The sequence below is a fragment of the Rhamphochromis longiceps genome, linkage group LG16 (genome assembly GCF_057381845.1).
Source record: "Rhamphochromis longiceps isolate RC_006_pf linkage group LG16, R_longiceps_female_GT1.1, whole genome shotgun sequence".
Lineage (NCBI taxonomy): Eukaryota > Metazoa > Chordata > Actinopteri > Cichliformes > Cichlidae > Rhamphochromis > Rhamphochromis longiceps.
The window spans coordinates 38,566,278-38,585,444 of record NC_140572.1 but is presented as its reverse complement, the minus strand read 5'-3'; the positions used below and the strand labels follow the sequence as shown (position 1 = coordinate 38,585,444).

Genomic DNA, 19,167 nt, shown 5'->3' with positions numbered 1-19,167 from the left:
GAATCTGCAGGGTACGTTTGCCATGCATGGGTCAAAAGTGCCACTGTCAGCAATGTCACGGTTCTAGGTGTTTCGAATTCCCAGCTAATATATTTGAGATTTTATTGTATAAAGATTTTACTGATAATCTGTTTGCACTTTTTTATCAGTTACTTTTTATTCTGGAGTTTTTGGTTGTCTATTACTTTTTCTAAGGTTGGTGTCTTTTGGAGTATTTCATATTTCGATGGTGTTTTCTTTCATGTCTTGTTTGGGGTTCTCCTTCCTATCTGTCTTCATTACTTTAAACTGTGTTTCATTCATTTCATGTTTCTTTCCTTTTGGCTCTCGGAGGAGGCGAACGCACTTTTTCTCCTCTCCCTTATCTTCCCTGCTTAGTTCTTATGTCCTTGTCTAGTCTCGTGTTTTTTTTATTATTACTTTCCCTGGAACACTCTCTCACAGTCTGTTTCTAAAACCTAAAGAGAATTATGGATTTGATCAACTGGTCTCTGAATGCTATTGACACCCTTTTCTCAACGAGAAGTCTGGGCTCAGGAGAGCCTGAGTGCCCTGGAGGGACTTTCCCTGCCGGATACACGATGGACGGGTGGCAGGAATGGAGGGTCGTGTGCCTGGCGGGACTGTCGATCGAGGACGCTGAAGATATCTACCTATTCGGAACCATGATAACAGGGTTCTTGCTGATCGGAGCTGGCTTGGCCCTGACTTATCGGAGAATTAAGACAGCAGAACCGGCTGTTCAAACCCCCCCAAGGCTGCCTGCTGGGATCGAAACGATGGGACGAGGCGCGGCTTCTCAGAAAGGGCTCGAAAGCAGAACGGTTAAGACCTTGGAGACGCTTACAGCTGCCGTGAATACTCAGAATAAGACCTCTGAGCGTATATTGGGATACATCAAGGAGAGGCCTGCTCAGAATAACACCTTTGAGCGAAAGTTAGATCACATCTTGGAACAGCTGACTGCAGTCGAGAGTTCTCAGAATCGGCTCTCTGAGCAAAATAATGACAAGACCATGGAACGCAAGTTTGATACCATCATGGGGAAGCTCGCGGTTCTCCAACGGGAGATTGAGAGACCAGTGTCGGAGTTTTAAAGAACAGCTTGAAATTGTCATGAGTTATTGCAAAAGACAAATCACCATCATAATGCTGCTAGCCCTTCGGTGCCAGCTGTGGGCTCGAGGCTGGAGCCGAACAACAACACCCTGATAACGACTGTGTTGAGTCTGTTCCTTCCCATTCCCTACAAGGTCACCTGGGTTGGCTGGAAGACTGTTTACTTAGCCTGGCAGGGCGAAGGACACTGTCTCAGCTGAACTCTGGACACGCACACACACACATATACTGATACTGATAAGCACTCACTGACGCATCACCCTCCCTACCCCGGATCCAACGCCACCTCCAACGCCACCTCCCCTCCGATGTGGACATCGGGTCAGCTGGAGGCGCAGTCGAAGATTGCAGCGGTCCCAGATCAGCTGTACACACTGGAACACTTCCCCATGTTGCTGTCTGTGTTTATTGTGCTGTGGTGTGTTGATATCTGTGCATTCCTGTATTACCTGACCTGTCTACCCAATGTGATGTTTGTGTTGTATGTACGGTCGGCAAGGTCTGTCATCTCGGTTGTGGGCAAAAGACCTGCAACTGACAAATAAAGGTTATCTCATCATCTCATCTCATCTAATCCCAAATCAGTCCTCAGTGTATAGGAAGTCCCAGTTTCCTTTTGTGCTTCTTTGACAAAGCCTTATGTTCCTGTGCTGTGCATCCTTGTTCTCTTTGGGTTTTGTTGGGCTTTTGCCCAAATATGAGCCTAACTTTTGTTATTTAAGTCCGTTTTCACTCCCATGCTTCATTATGCAACAATGCAGCTAGTTCTTGATCGATCAGGCACATCCACTCGCACCGTATCTGTGGACGGTGGGTATGAGTCTGAGTTAGGGTGTGGATGTCATGCACTATGGGGAAAACGTGTGTCGGTGAAGTTATGATCAGCTCAGAAGCCTTTCACAAAGTAAAATAGACCCTGACACTCACAGCGTTTGATACAGCTGGTCACCTAGAGATTCAAAGATCACCTTCCATGGTCGTCATTGTCCACGTCCTCGTGCCCACGCTCATTCTTTTCAGTCTCAATCACCAATCAGATAATTGAGACAGTACTGTCCAAATCCCCATGTGCTATCTGACTCAGGGCAGGAACACCTCCTCTGCCTCTCACCACGTGTCTGAATGTGGTCTAGACCCTCTTGATCGGTAACAAATGCTCATCGTCGTGGTTGATCTCTTTGCTGAGTTGAAATGGGGCTCGGCGAACGGCTGCTGGTCCAATACAATTCAAACGGATCGAGAAAAGGACTGGAGACGGAGTCCCTCTGTCCTTCTCCACTCAAGCATGTTTTGTCCATGCTTGTCAACCCTGCTGTGTGGAGGGAAAAGACTTAAAAGAATTCAATCTATAAACCCACCATTAAGCAGGTGAGAATCAGCTGGGGTCATATTGAGCAAAATCTCTTGTTTTTCTCACTTTTATACAGTTTCAGGAGGAGAAAGGCTCCGAGGGCAAATCATTTCATATCAAGCATAAAATAGCCAAAATGATTCAAATACAGCCTGACAGAGACATCACAACAGGTACAGCAAACGTTGCCACAGACACACACTTTTTGTGGAACTGGTGCCGATTATTTTCATAATGGAATCTCACCTGAGTCAAATCTTTGTATTATCAAGGTGACAGTTATGAAAGCCAAGGGTCTAATCGACGATGTGGTGTTTTATCCGCGTGTAAAAGAGAAAGAAAGCACAGGTTTTTGCTTCACGTACAGGGAGCAGTGGTAATGAATAAATAAATAAATCGCTGGTTATTTGAAATGTCCCACAGTGGCATTTTTTGTGGTAAAATTAGCCTTTTGTGCTTCTCTTTGTGAATCGCAGCCACAAAGTTGTGTGCGAGGCAGGTGAGCTCCTGCGCACTACGTTCAAAGAAAGGAGAGCACAGCAGCGACAGAAATACCAGAGAAGTGGGTCCCTGATGATTAAGAGCTCTCCTGAGGCTTCTTCGTCTCCTGAGACACATCATCTTCCTGACAGTCTCCGGGCTGAGCTTCAGCCTCTAACAGATGACGGAGACAGACACCCAGCTTTGTCTGGTTCATGAGGCTGAAAATGTGCATACACATAATTATTATTATTTAAGTGCTTCAGGTTTGGGTGTTTTTTAAGCTGGCAGTCGTGACTGAGGTCACTATGCAGCTGAGCTCAAGATTACAATATGGTTTGCTGTAATGGTTTTAGTTACACGAGTCTGATGACTTCATGTAATGTTTACATCTTCACTACTGTACAAGCTTTCCTGATGGGGACACATCGATCGGTTATTGTGTTCTTCAGGTTACATGGACATAATTGCAGCCAGACTTTTGTAAACTGAGGCATGACTTGCTGTGAGTTGACTTGGAACACATGATTATGGTTAATTTTAATAAAATATCATTTTAATTGAATTCATTTTAATCTCTAAACCCACCCATCCATGACTACTGTACTAACTTCTTAGGTTTGAGCAGACTCGCTATCAACGAGAGATCCACTTTCTGTAATCACGTCTGCTTTTGAGTGAGTAAAGTACTCATCTGGAGTACTTTTATGACCTTATAATATCAGAGATTAAACCCTAAAGCAAAATACAGCAATACTTTGTGACAGTGGGAAGGAAGAAGTCCCCATTAACAGGAAGAGCAAGAAAATGCCACGAATCAAAACAGAGCAAAACCGAACTACAGAGAGTACACAAAGGTAACATATAGCAAATATGCACGAGGAGTGTTGAGAGATGGATTGGAGGAGAGCTCGGTGCATCATGGGAAGCCACCTAGCAGCCTGAACCCACAGAAACAAAACTAGGAGATGGTCGGTGGTTATATGAGCCAGGCCTAACTTTAAGCTTTGTCTGTTATTTGGAAGCTTAGGTAAACCTGTAGGTGTGACGATGCCTGATCATTCTGGAGTTTGAATGTGAAAAGAAGGATTTTTTTTTACAGAATTCAGTATTTAACATGAAAAGTAGCCAAAATAAGAGAAATATGATCTCTCATCTCAAACAATGGAAACAGCTCTGCTCACTATAACAAGCGACTTTACTTTCTGTAAACACTCCAGGCTGGACTGTCCTGCTTTACAACACCAGTATTAAAGAGCAGAACTTCAGGCCTTTGCACTAAACTTACAGGTTGAGCCTCAACAAGTTACTCCGGGACAAACCCAAAGACCTCAAAGAAGACAGATAACATGTAACCCTGGTGAAAGCTATTGCAGCCACGTCAGTCACAAACGCATTAAGACTTTTTCTTCAGCATTAAAAATAAATAAATAAATAAAATAAATCATTTTTGGTCTGAAAAAGAAACTCCTACAATTGCTGTGCTACTCCCATAACACTGCCTGACCCTGAACACAGGCACAAACATAACAGCAACAATCCGTAATCATCTGCGCACCATCACTGACCTACATGTAAAAACAAGTGTAAAGCCAGCAATTGGTATTGTAACTACAAGACCCCTTCAGGGCACCATGGAGGAAGCAGACAGGAAAAGTAGGCACCATTGTTTGGTGCATAGCACAGTTATTCATTTTTATAGGATACTATGTAACCTGGTTAGAGCCTTAACTACTTTAACCAGGTTATCAAATCTTGCAAACACAACTAGAGTGCGTAGGCTCGACTCAACTAAGCTAAACAAATGTTTTAAGGTTATTCGAGGTTAATGCAGAGAGAGAAACATTTGAATTAACAAAACTTTTTCATTAGTGGGCTTTCATAACTGTGCATGTTGGCATTATGCACTCCAAGTGCAATTAGTTTAAACGTTAAATATCTTCTGACAGTTTTACCAATTAGGGATTTTCATCTGCAAATGAAAGCGCACAGTGAGCATGAAGCTGCAGAAAAGACCTGCTTAAAATAAATGTATGCATGTGTGTATTCAGTGTAGTAACTGTCCTTCACATACGTGATGTGTGGGTAACATGCTTTACTGGCTTATATTGTGTCAACATCATCCTGAGAACCGTGGGAGTCATTTTTGAACGTGATAATTATTAAAACTAAGCATCATGTATGTAATTATGAATTTTAAGGATACCTTTTTGTGAAAACGATGGGTTTATTGACACTTTATTGAGCTGAATATAGTAAATGTAATGTCCTCTTATGAGGATGCAAGGTTGCAGAAGGCATAGATGTACCTTGCCTTGGAATGAATCCCCTTCTGTGTTTTACAGACGTATGCACTGTAGTATAGCTCAGTCAAACACACTTGGTTTCCTGTGCTCCTGACACCGGCACTCCCTGTACAGATGTGGACACCTCTGCTGACAGCAGAGCATTGTTATGCTTTTGGACAGTGCAGTTCACGAGCTGATTGGCCGACCTCACAGCCGGAGCGCTGGATCAAAAAAAGCGCTGCAGCATGATGCATCGAGTTGAAAATCAAGGCTGGAAGGATGTCGGGGTTACACTGATTTCTATACATTTTTCATCACCCTTCTCCCCATTTCATTACAGTTAAGTTGACAGGTCTGCTGTGGGGATAACACAGCCATTCAACTGCAAAATAAGTTTTGAATTCCATCACGGCAGCATGTGAGAGATCAGGGAGCGCTCTTCTTCGTTGGTATCATAATTTTCCAACTCACCGCTGCTGTCCTGCGGTGCTGTCGCTGTGATTATTTGAGAAAGAGTAATCTGTCTAAAATGGTCACATCATGGGTGAATGGTCTCAATATTAAATATGGAATTTCTCCATGTGACATTTTCATGGTGTAGTGAATATTTAAACCTGGCAGTGTTCAGCATCTCTGACATCTGCAACGTGAAATCCTCAAATTAGAGTCCGAGGCTGCTATTGGAGAAAACCTGAGAACCACGACTTTTCTCTGCATCTGCGCTTCAAATGAAAGTCTTTTGGAAAGTCCACGGAGAGCTCAGCATACATAATGAAGAGTTACTGTATGTACACACCTTCATGACATTTGATGAACAACTTTCCCCTTGTTGTTGTGTAGATGTGAAAAGAAGAAGAAAGGTTTAAAGATTTCCTGCTCCCAGATGAATCACCTGTGCATTGTTTCATAATTAATTAGCCCATAAAGAGGCTGAGCAAAAGAAAGGAGAGAGGCATCGTCTTGTGAATCCACAAAGGTAATTAACATCCCTCCCTCACCTGTAACATTGCAGCTTTCTCCAAATAATTACCTTTGGAACCCACGGGGGCTTGGTAGGCCCGCGTTTGCCTGTTTATACAAAGAAAGGTAAGGCTGAGTGGGATATATTTAGACCTGGAATTCAATTTAAAGTTTCAGCCGTATTTAACTACCTTGAGGGAATAAATGATGAAACAGTACTACAATAAATCTGCCTCTTGGTGACCTAGAACTGGACATTCTTATCATGCACACACTATCACAAAACCCTTTATCGTACTGCACAAAGAACCATGTATTAAACATTTCACTGGCTTTCTTGTCTAATATGTTCATGTATGCAACTTTTCAGCCTATGAAACTTGTATTTGTCAGCATCCTGGGGAGAGTTGTCAGAATGAGATGGTTTAATGCAAAATAGATGCATCCCCCATGGTTTGTTTAAAATAGCAGCATCCATTACCACGTAGGATTCAGCCATGGAGTCTAGCCAAGCAAAGATCAAGGGAGTTAGCAAACTATCATCCACGTTCTCCGTTTGGATTCACATGGGGCACCACCCACTGAAATATGGCATAACAAATCTGATCTAAAAATATGAGCACCAAAGGCAAATTGATGTGGACGTATTAAATATTGATGGGTCATTGAACTTAGAAGTGGGAAGCTGTGGTTTCACATTTCTAAGTTTAACGCCACAGAATGTTATTTCTGTACCAACAATGAAATAAAGTGATAAATAATGTAGTTACTGGTGTTTTTGATCAGCAGATTAATCCAAAAACCCAAGAGCGATTCAACTTTTGTGTGTTTGGAGTTATTAGATGGGCACTCTTTTATGTCAGACACAAACGGCTATTGAACTAGGCCTTAAGGGAGCACTTAGATATTTTGGGAGATCTGCTAATTCATTTTCTTGCTGAGAGTTAGATGAAAAGGTGACGAACACTTTCATGTTTGAGCTGTAAAAACGGCCGTACAAGTAAGCACAAGGAAAAAGCAGCTTACTGGGATCCATCACATGGTATCAAAACCCACCAGCACACACCGAGCTCAAGCTCCTTTATATAGTTTGAGGTTTGTTTGTTTTTTGCACAGTCTTTGTTCAAAGCTATAGAGTGACATGATTTTCAAATGTTAAAGCATTGTTATTAATGTCTGTGAAGGTTCTCGGTCATCCAGGTCATAGTCTAAGGAGCTTGGAAAGAAAAGCGTCTGGACTTCTTTAAGTTGCTTGAAGACGTTTCACCTCTCATCTGAGGAGCTTCTTGAGCTCTAGGGTCAAATGATGGAGTTAGTGTCTTTGAACAGAGGCGTGGCTTACGACACCAACTGTCTGCCATCTATAATCCAGTTTTCATATTCTTTCCCAGACTGTTAAGATATTCATCGTGTGTACTCGTGTTGTAGAACAGGGGTGTCCAACTCCAGGCCTCGAGGGCCGGTGTCCTGCAGGTTTCAGATCTCACCCTGGGTCAACACACCTGAGTCACATTACCTCGTTACCAGGCCTCTGGAGAACTTCAGGACATGTTGAGGAGCTCATTTAGCCATTTAAATCAGCTGTGTTGGTTCAAGGACACATCTAAACTTGCAGGACACCGGCCCTCGAGGCCTGGAGCTGCCCACCCTGTTGTAGAATGTGCATTATGGTTACTGTTGCTTAACACAGAGACAGTATTTTAGTTGTCACCACAAGGGGGCACTGTGTTCACTGTAACGGCACATATACTGCGTCATCACGCCCCTGCCTGAGAGAGAGTACCACAACAAATATGGCATCCATGAGTAAAGGTTTTACCGCGTGTTAACGTGAAATAAAGTTCCCAAAATCTTAAGGGTATTTTTGCCTCCGTCGTCATTTTCCTTCGAGTTGATCGTTGTCGGTGCTGCAATACTCAACACAGACGCCTTAACGCCCACTCACATCCTGGGACTTCTGACCTCAGTAAATCACATGATAGGGTGGGGGTTTCACAGCGGGTTCACCCGAAACCTTGGCTGATGTGATTAGGTAGAGGATCAACAGGGGGTCCATGACCCTCTGGAGGGACACTCCCACAGGGCTTAAGTCTGGGACTCTCCACCTTTTGACCTTAGAACTGAAGAAGCTTCTCGGATGAGAGGTGAAACGTCTTCAAGCAACTTAAAGAAGTCCAGACGTTTTTCTTTCCAAGCTCCTTAGATCATCACTTATTATTGCAAAGGTTTTTCAGATTCAGTCTGAATACATTTACTGGCTGGAGTTACTCGTTGGCCTCAGTACGTACTGTACAGACCTTACCCAACATCTCGGCTCGACTCAGACTTTTAATGGGCAGTCATGTTCTTGCTCCAATCTCCAGCCACCCCTTACAATACACAGCTGAGAATAAATAGTCAAGGTCAACAGCTGATAACAGTCTTAACCTGAAAATGACCTCACGGTGGCTTGTTTCACTTGAGGGACCGAGCTGTAGTGGAGGCAATTTGTCATGTTTGCCACATAACCAGCAATTACCCCGGATCCTTATAGGCACTGTGAATCATTGACTCTCTGTAACTTTCCAAGGACCTCAAAAATCCCAGCTGATCCATACGGGCCAAACACAGCCACAGCATTACAGTCCGGCCTCAAATATGAGTTCCCCTTCTCTTTTTTCTTTTCTGAATAGAAATATTAGAAAACAGGGCAGATTCAGGAGAATGTGTTCAGCATCACAACGCGCCCCACCAGTCATCATCAGCTCGTTTTTCTAATATCGAGTCTTTGTTATTTGTAACCACAGGGCTCAGTATTTGGTCAATAATTCACTGCTCAAAGTCATTAAAGTGTTAAAATTTTATTGCTACTTTTCAAATAAATCCGTGTGTTAATGTGCAATAATCCCAGCATGAGGGCAAGTTTTCATTGACTGGGCTTCTGATGAAGAAAGAACATCATCATTCTAACTCACAATAAACTTCAGCAATTAAATGTAAGAAGGGAAATCCCATCAACGCCTCACAGTGCCTCATCCCTCGCTCCACAACACTCTCCATACATCACCTTCACATACGAGTCTAAAGTGGGTCAGCCTGTGCTTCCCGGGCTCAGTAAAAAAGAGCATCCACATTCATCATTGTGTTGTAAGCTCTTTGTTTCAAGACACAATTATCCCTAAACAATGGCACTTCCACAAAGATTTCTTTGGGTTTGGAGCGTTTACAGTTTCCAGGAGACGTAAATGTCTCGTTCAGGGTGAGCTGCTTCTGATTTTTTCATGTGCTAAACCTCAGTAGTAACGTCCTCTGGTAAGTTTTGTGATTCAAAGATGGCTCTTTTAGTTTTCATATAGGGGTTTGCTATTGAACCACAGAATCAGTTTATGCCGTATCTCAGTGCGACATAGCCTCTGTAAGGGCTGAACTCCAAAAATGTTCCTTCTCTCAAATGGTGAATATTTCTTAAAGAATTTGTTCTGTGCTTTGTGTGTTTTTTCTCCAAGGATTTGTTATAAATGATACCTCAGACCTCGCTGGCAGGATTTTGAAGGCGCCTGCACAATCAAGGCTTTTTAGAAGTGTCTCCAGTTGTGTCTATCAGTGCATTAGAGGCTCGCCATCGTCGCTGGCCTCTTGCAGTATCGCAACAAAAAATCCCTGCAGTTCTAAAACATATTGGCACAGACTGCGTGTAAAGAGCTCTGTAAAACTGCAGACACTTTTATGAATTTTTAATCCATGGTGGAGGGATTTTCATGTTTGTAAGACCCCTCCAGTGCCAAGAAATGTGACTTTTATTTTTGTGATATTACAACATAAAGTGGAGCCAGAAGGGAAACAATAATTTGCCAAAGCCAGCGCGTGTGAGACGGGGGAAAAAACGGCTCACGACTGAGCCAAGCAGTCTTCATTCAAGTGAGTGAGAGGCATCAAGTCCAGATCCTTAACAGGCCGAGACTGTGTCACTGCAGGAGCTTTCTGCTCTGGAAGCACAGCAGAGAAGCTGCTCTGCACTGTGAAATGTAATCTTAATGAATTCACCAAACATGGAATACTAAAGAGAGCCGACAGGTGGAGGGCTGTAAGACTGTGCTAAAACTTCAGGTCATAACTCACGTGTTAAGCTGTTGTTTGTAAATAAAAATGATTACTTCTTACACACTAACCTTTGTTTCCTTTGTTCATTGGTTAACATGAAGTTGAAACTGGTGTGGTGGAACAGTCCTCTGTGGTACCTGAGCACTCTTTAAAGATAATGGAACAGTTTTGCACTATCTGGGTTTTTAGGTGCACTCATGTGAAAGACAGTACACCACATGATTCAAGAGGTTGTAGAACCCAGCGGCGTGTGGTGACCTTTACAGAAAGGCAAGCAGAGCATGCACGCACGCACTCACGCACACACACAAACAAAAACATCTTCCTCCACTAGTTAGAAATTTAATGAGATAAAGCGGATCAGATTAAAATGTACAGTTTGTGTTGCCTGTCTGTTCTCTACATGGACATCTTCACCTTTCAGACATTACTGCTACAGTTAAACAAATATCTACTATATTACCAAAAATGACTCATTGTTAGCTGAAAATGACAAGTGGTGGAGGAACTTCTCACTGTGTTATTGGAAAATTGGGGATAAAATATCTTCTGCAGAAACATCTTCCTCATCAGCGTAATTAATATTACTGCTGCAAAGGTTTAAGACTGAGCTCATTATGAATACTTTATATTCTGTATTCATCCTGTTCTATAAATGATGTGTTTGTAGTGACTGTGGTGCAGAGAACCTGAAACTCAGGCCCACGTCTTGATTTTCTAAAGTATATTAAAATGTTTTAATGATTTTAAAAAATCTGCTAAATAAAAGGTTTGTGCAGTGAGTGACATGGTTAACTGTGAATATCTGTGGGTGGACTAAAATCTGGTTAAACATATGAGATTCAGACATTCCCACAGATGCTAATCTCTGAAAGTGCTCCTGAGCCTGAGCCTGATTTATTGGAGCAGACATGGTCAGAGCTGCCGTTCCCTCTCCATCATGGTTACAGCTTTCCTTGCTAATGTACTAAAGGAGTTATTAACAGCTTTTTCAAACTCCATCTCCTCTACATCACATACACTGGCCAAGTGTCAAGCAAGAGGAAACTGATCTCAGAGCAGTGAAAGCTGAGCCAGTGGCAGCTTGCCTCTTATGCTGGTGTCCAATCAGTTCACCCTGCAAAGCCAGCTGTTTGCAAACCACCAGAAACAGCTGTCTGAGGTTAAAGGAGAGAGATGAGTTTATCTAAAGGCCTCAATTTGAGTGTAAAATCTTTTGGTATGCAGAGTCAAGGTCGACTCAAGGTGCCCAGGTGGCAGCAACACAAACCCACCACCGTGCTCGACAGTTGTGTGAGGTGTTTGCGCTCGTGTGCACAGTCGTGCGAAAGGATTTTTGGTGAACATTCCCTCAGCTTTACTGCTCCTTATAAATGACTCGACTGGACAAGCATGACTTGTGCAGGGCATTTAAAATCAACTTCAGTTTCTTGCTGTGACACAGTAAAACCAAACAGACTGACACATTGTATTATGTATAACAAATTGAGCATTTAAAATCCCGACCTGACCCCGATTTTGTGCAGCTTAGGAAAATCACTTCAGCCAAAACCACACATAACGAATGGGAATATACTTGTCTTCTCGATTTCATCAGAGCTGAGCCAGCAGGCTGTCTTTGTGTAGCTTCGGGTGGGTTGTGTCTTCCCCATGCCGTCGTCATGCCTCGCTGTGAGGGGACATTTAGATCCAATCTGAGCCACAGGAGCAAAGTCACCCTAAGGCTGCAACACTACAGATGAGGCAAAGTATGGCAAATGCGCATTCACAGCACAGAGCTAATGTTCTCCTTTAAAAAAACATACATATGTTAAGAGCAGGAGATTTTTCCCCAGCTTCCACCTCACACAGTCGTCCCTTATGCTCTGAGTTTCATATGTGACCTGTCAAAAGATCCTTCCTGCAAGAAAAAGCTGGAAAAAAATCAATTAAAGTTGGACTGTGTGTAAATGCTAAGAGTGTTTTGAAGTGAAACGTGTGAAAATGAAAATATTCTGACAGCTTCCACTCATGACCTTCCTGCAGCCCTTCTAGTTAATGACGTTCAGTCAACATTAACCTTTCTGAAAAAAAGACATGACATATTTCTGACCATTAAACTGCCCTGTTCTGTTCGAATACTGGGATTTAGCAGAAACGTTTCACCTGCATTCAAGGAACACGGGAGATGAAAACTCTTTTTAATCTTCCAGTTTCTTTCTTCTGGATGTTTTCCTCTGAAGTGTTTTATATCGTCTGTTAGAGAAACAGTTTTTTGAAACTCAAAAATAACTGAAGGGCTGTGAAATTAACTTTTATAGTCTGGTAGCATTATGGAATATAACATGCTGAGCTTTGTGGTGATGCATGAATCAGGAAACCCTCAGTCAAATGATTTGAGCTGAAAACATATGTAGGAAACTCTAAACTGTTGAGAATAAAAAATAACTCCTTTCTTTATTGCATTTATTCCAAAAGCCAGTGAACAAATAAGCTCATGGCCTGTTTATTTTTTGGCTGTTGGTGTTTTAAAACCAGATGTGATGTGGTCAAGAAACCGAGTGACGCAGCATCCTCGTGGGAAGCACTTTGGTATTATTTGACTGTTATTTACAGAATTCTCAAAGTAAATTCAGTAACAGTTCAAACTAGTGACTCAAATCATAATCTCATGAGGACGTGATGTCACAAATCAAGGGAGCTGGACAGTCATTTCCTGTTTACAGTGAAAAACTGCTCCCCCTTCCTGATGCTTCGTTTTTGCATGCGTGTTGCACTTTTATGTTTCAGTTAATTTTCATCATTTTTCCTTCTTAAACGGAGCTTTTTCATAGCACTGTATACAAACCAATAGCTACACTAATATGGACATCATTACTTAGATATCTGCACACTACAGAAGCTGCTCGACCATTAATGCACATGCCATGAAACTCCCGGTGCACAGTTTCTGTGCTGAGAGGAGGTTTGGGACTCTGCAGACATGGAGTCAGTGTTTCATTTTACACACCTGTGGCAATGGGACTGAAAGCAATTGAATGGTCACATACTTTTCTCCATAAAATGTATGCTGGGCATTAACATCACCAGGCTTGACTTTTTAGGGACTCAAGAAGTGAGAGAGAGACCCTTTTAAAAACATGTTTTTACAAAAACAGAAGAGTTGAAATAACCTGATATTAATTGTGTAGGATAAACGAGTAAAGTCCAAAGCCACGTGCAGGCTTTCTCATGCAAAGTGTACACTGATGAGACCTGGCAGTTATTTAATGTAACTTACTCAGAGCTAGAAAAACTTTAAATAGAATATTTTTCAAGGAGCCTTCTTTAACATATTTGCAGCAGATTGCATCATACCTTGAGTGACAACAGACTTGTAAAACACTCTGACACAGTGCATTTATTCCAAGAAGTCATCCATCTAAAATAGACGATACAGCTTGGGAAACGCTTCAAAACAGCTACTCAGGTCTTGAAGTTTGGTGACAATAAAGACCTTCAGCAACAGCTCAGTCAGCCTGTATGACATGTTAAAGATTCAAATCAGAATAATAACAAAAAAACCTGTATTAAAACCAAAAATGTGAACTTCAGTTCTTAATAGAGTCGTGGCTCCCGTTCCTAAACAGCTCTGTACGCCTAGAATGGAATTTATTCAAACAGTCTCATTCAGCGCACACTGATTTGATGCAACACGGCAGCAATCATCCCTCATTGACTTTCAGGTGGTTTCACATTTCCATCTCCAACATCATTGGCTCTGACAGTTCAAGCCTATTTCTGTAACAGATGACATCATGTGACACAGATGACTTAACAAGGGAAGTTCAGCAGTCCGACACAATATTTATATTTGTAATAATAGTATCTTCTGTCCATTTATTTCAGCTGTAAACAAGTCAGTGAAATTCCACCTTAATGGCATGTCAGTGGGAGCCTGACACAGAGATGGAGTCTCACTGGAAATAAAGTGTTTGCCCATCACTGCTCTACAGCAGCCAAACTGCAACATAAAGAACAACTTTTATTAAGCTAATTTGCAAAAATGAGTGTCTGTCTAGATTCAGTTTTATGGCTATAAAACTCTCATTTATTTTCAGCCTGTCTGCTGCAATAAACTATCTGTATACGATGAGTGTATGTGGGAGCTGTAAATGTAGAGGATAGAAGATGTACAAGTAGAAAGCTTGGATTCTGAGTCAGTGAAGAAATGTGTTTGTACTGGTCCATACATTTTGGATGGGCCGGTGTGTGAAAAATATCAGACATTGCTTGGAGGTTTGTCAGTTCTTTCATCTACCAGAGTCAGACAGCAGACTTTATACTCACTAGCCTGTGGAAAGCCTGTAGAGAGACTTTGCCTAAACTCACAATAATACATGTAATTCCAGCTATACCAAAACCAAAACAGTGTCCATGTCAATCATGTCAGTAATACAGAAGTGCAAATTAAAATATGTCAAGCCCCAAAATGTAATATCATATGATAAATAAGCCATCATTTTTCATAAAAGTAGAAAAGTTATCACATTTCAATATATTTTGAACTACTTTTTATTGGTCAGCAATCAAATTAAAGTAAACTAATAGTCTTGTTAATCGTGCCAATCTTTAGGACAAAAGGTCCAAGAGTTGTAATTCTTAAATTGAAGCAATTTTGCAGATGAAACTTCAGATTTGATCTAATCAGAGACTTCTTTAAGTAAATTAACTTGCTGCCTTTGTTGCTCTGAGATCCATCAGCTACACTTTCACCAACTTATTTTCACTGAGTAATCTCAGCAAACAGGTATCCTCTGAAAAATACACAAATTCCAGAACTGTGGACCCAAATGCAGACGTATGAATGTGTTGAATAACAGAAATGAAGCTGTTTATTAGAGCTAATGTTACAGTCTCGAAAGTAAAATGACAAATGCCAATTACCAATAAAGCAGGAAGTGAAAACAGTAACTAAGGAAGGTAATGCAGATACATGAACGAATTAAACTGAAAGCTCAAAATGCCAGGAATAACTAAGGATTCAAAACTAAAAAACAAATAAGACCAGCAAGAACAGCAAGTTCACAATAACTCCAAATAACCCAAAATTTCAAAATATCTCACAAACCCTCCACAATCTCACAAAACCAACGGACTATAGGAGAGCATATTTGTTGTAGCAGAAGCTTTACTCCCAGATCTACTGAGCAGTCGTACCAGAGCAGGCTTCGCTTGCATGTGAACACGTCTCAGTGCAGAACTAAACAGGGTTTGCAGGGTTTCTGAAAACCAGCTCATATCATCTAACAATTTCTTCGCTATTATCATGGCTCATAACACTAAACCATAAGGGTTGTTGCCATTGCACACTGCACTTTTTTGATGATAAATTTAGGTTGTTTCCTCTGGGCTTATTTTTGTGGGTATGTGTTGTGTTTGTTTGTATATCTCTGTATGGACATACTGCAAATCAATTTCCCATTGGGGACGATAAAGTTCTCATTGAATCATTGAACCAGTGACTTCAACAAACAGATACAGCACTGCTAACAGACCATCTACTACAAGCCCTGCAAAACGAGTCACCAGATTAGCCAGTTTTCTCAGACTGCACGCTAAGCAGCACCGTGACGGGGAAACGTGAATCAGATCAAAGTCAGGTTGTTAATTTCTGTCAAACTGTGGCTAGCCCAGGGGTGGGCAACTCCAGGCCTCGAGGGCCGGTGTCCTGCAGGTTTTAGATGTGTCCTTGAACCAACACAGCTGATTTAAACGGCTAAATTAGCTCCTCAACATGTCCTGCAGTTCTCCAGAGGCCTGGTAATGAACTAATCATGTGACTCAGGTGTGTTGACCCAGGGTGAGATCTAAAGCCTGCAGGACACCGGCCCTCGAGGCCTGGAATTGCCCACCCCTGGGCTAGACTGATGTGTTCTACAGGTTGGTGCATTGCACTTTAATATATGATTATTTAAGCTAAAGTGATCACACGGTCAACACATCAAGACTTGTTCTCTGACAGATAGAAACATAACTTTCTACCAGATATAGAAATGACTGAATAAAGACTGCTGGAGTCCTGTCAGCAAAAGGAAAACTACTGTTTGAATCTAAATCACTCCTCAGGAGCAAAGCAAGGCCGGCCACTTGAAGCGGGCTAAGAGAGCGTACGGGTATTTCACCGTGGGTCACTGAGTGATTTTTTAAAATTTAACCCAAAGTTGAGAGCTTTGACAGCAAAGCGAGAATGTAGATAAGGAGGCAAATACACTACAAATATCAAATTGTATTCTTGCCAGTTGATTACTTTCTATCAAATATGTACCAGATTGCATGACTGGATAACAGCAGCTTCGATATTTTTGTTTCACTTGTTGACATATTACTCAAGAGCTTGTACTGAGGGAAATTTGAAAGTTGACTTTTACTGTTTCAAAAATGTACAAACCAGTGTCATCAGCCAGAAGGAAAAACACTGGTTATGCTTTCAGGAATACAGTGTTCTATAAATCCTGCTCTAAATCAGCCTCTCAGTAATAAACCAACACGACACTGACAGAGAACAAATCTGGAAATCCTTTACAAAAAGGAACAGGCTCACCTCAAAGCTCCATTTGCTCTGTTTAGAAGGCCGAGGACGTTTATTTGAATATTTCTGAATTCATATTGATGTATAAAAGCAAGATAACACATGTAGCCCACAGGCTCATCAACTGTTAGTAATCAAAATAAGAATTTTATTAGAAACATGTTTCAGCAGGTCTGCAGAGCACTGAGATCGACTCATCCTGTTATAGAGGAATCATTCTCACAGTCCAGGACACGTCTTTGGAGCCAGATTCTATTTAGGTGAAACAAAATGAGGCCAGATTTTATTTATTTACCGCCGATGCTCCGTTTTCTTTAGACATCTTATATAAGTGCAACTGATATCCACCTCTGGTAGAACACGACTGCTAAAGTGGGAAGCAGTCCAGCTGATACAGCTCTGGTACATCTTCTAATGTCACACAATTATGAAATGCACTGAGTCGTTTGTGAGAATCTGGAGAACATAATTAAACGTGCGGCCGGGTTAAAGAGGAAGAGGTGTTCATCGAGTTTGTTCTGTTCCCACACCGAAGATCTGAGAACATCAGGGACCATCAGGTACTGTAATCTTTATTTTCATACAGGCAGGCAAGCTCTGTGGGTTTTCTGGTTGACCTACAGGGCTTTATGCATATATATTAGTAATATGTAGAATTCTCTTATTAAAAAGGTTAAAAAAATTGAGGTGCTGTTACACATCCCATTAGCCCAAGAAATAGAAAATCTCAAAATATTAGAAATCACTGGCAGAGAACCCAAATTTAGACTCTAACACAGCAAGTCTGCAGTTTGATTGATTTTTTTATTTCGAAGATCTCAGTTCAATTTATTAATTGCATCAAATCACAACAACAGTCGCCTCAAGGTGCTTTATATTGTAAGGTCGACCCTGCAATAACACATACAGAGACAAACCCAACAATCATATGACCCCCTATGAGCAGCACTGTGGCGACAGTGGGAAGGAAAAACTCCCTTTTAACAGGAAGAAACCTCCAGCAGCACCAGGCTCAGGGAGGGGCGGGGCCATCATCCACACTCTCCCTCTGTTGCAGCGCCTCCATGTCAGAGATTCCCCACCACGTACTCTCGTCTTGTCAATGCTCATGTCTGTGTTCATAACAAAGCTTGTGAAACCTTAACGCTGATCCGTTCGTGGCTGCCCAAAGTTGCCCCTTAACAAATAATGAGCTCGGCTTCAAACAGTAATGAGCGTGAAGGTGTTGTTTTACTGAACTAAAGGGCACTAAAACAGGGCTCACATGACCATCCAGCTCTTACTTCTCAAGCTCTGGTTTATTTTCAGCATAGTTTTAATCACATGAGACAGAAAAGTGTATCTTTTGAGTTTGAGGCGCTCACTTGCTGAAATGCAGGGAATATTGGATTAATTGTTGTTTCCTGATTAACTGCTGATATTATTAGTTCGCCATGCTGTAGCTTATTACTTATGTTACACATTTTTGACAACCTGTCGCTGGAATTTCATTTTGGGTTATTTCTTGGATAACCTCAGACCTCCTTTCTCTCAGAACTCCTTTCAAGGTCAGTCCAGGTTTATGTCCTGGATCCTCTGAATGTGAAGCCTTGGAGCAACAAAAAGGACAGAAGTAAAGGCATAATGACTGCCCGCTGTTCCTTGGGTAAAATACGAATAGAGTAGAAGCTGCCACAGGCAGGCATCCATGAAGGCTGAGTTCAGAAAATGCACCATTTTATTTAGAAAGCTCTACAGCTGATTCAGTGCGCTCCCGAGGAAACATCCAGAATGAAGCTTTTGTTTTTAGCGAAGCTGGACAGTTTTTAAAAAATTATAATAAACATCAAATGTTTTTTTTGATGTTCAGAATCAGAATACTTCCTTATTCTCAGGAAGGAATTTCCTTACAGATACTCAATGAAAACATGATAATAAAATTGTTTATATGATATAAACAAGATATTTCAAGTGAAAACTGTCCAGGTGTGATAAGGAGGAGCTGTGCAGCTGTAAGGCCACAGATGGAAATGATTGGTTGTGGTGGAACGAAGCTTTTTGCTGAAAGTGCTTCTGTGACTGTCCAGCACATAAACGATTGTCCAATATTGTCCACATGTTGGAGAGCATCCTCCTTTCTGACATCCCCATCAGAGTCAAGCCACACACACACACACACACACACACACACACACACACACACACACACACACACACACACACACACACACACACAACACTGCTGGTGTGAGGATCAGGCTGCCTCCATCACACTCAGAGAGAATCCTGACATTGTCCAGCAGATATTAAAGGACCTGCTGTGCGCTTCTATACGCTGCCTTTACAAATAGAAATAACCC

The 19,167-nt window shown here is 41.7% G+C and overlaps 1 protein-coding gene across 1 annotated transcript; it reads left to right on the top strand.

The window, feature by feature from the left end:
* Positions 1–470: 470 nt before the first annotated feature.
* Positions 471–1,097, top strand: LOC146651656 (uncharacterized). Its single transcript, XM_085384531.1, has one exon. It carries the CDS (start codon positions 471–473, stop codon positions 1,095–1,097), a length of 627 nt encoding a protein of 208 aa, XP_085240657.1.
* The last annotated feature ends 18,070 nt before the right edge of the window (positions 1,098–19,167 follow it).

Coding starts and splice junctions, on each gene's coding strand:
- LOC146651656 (XM_085384531.1), top strand. CDS start 471: ATGGATTTGATCAACTGGTCTCTGAATGCTATTGACACCCTTTTCTCA.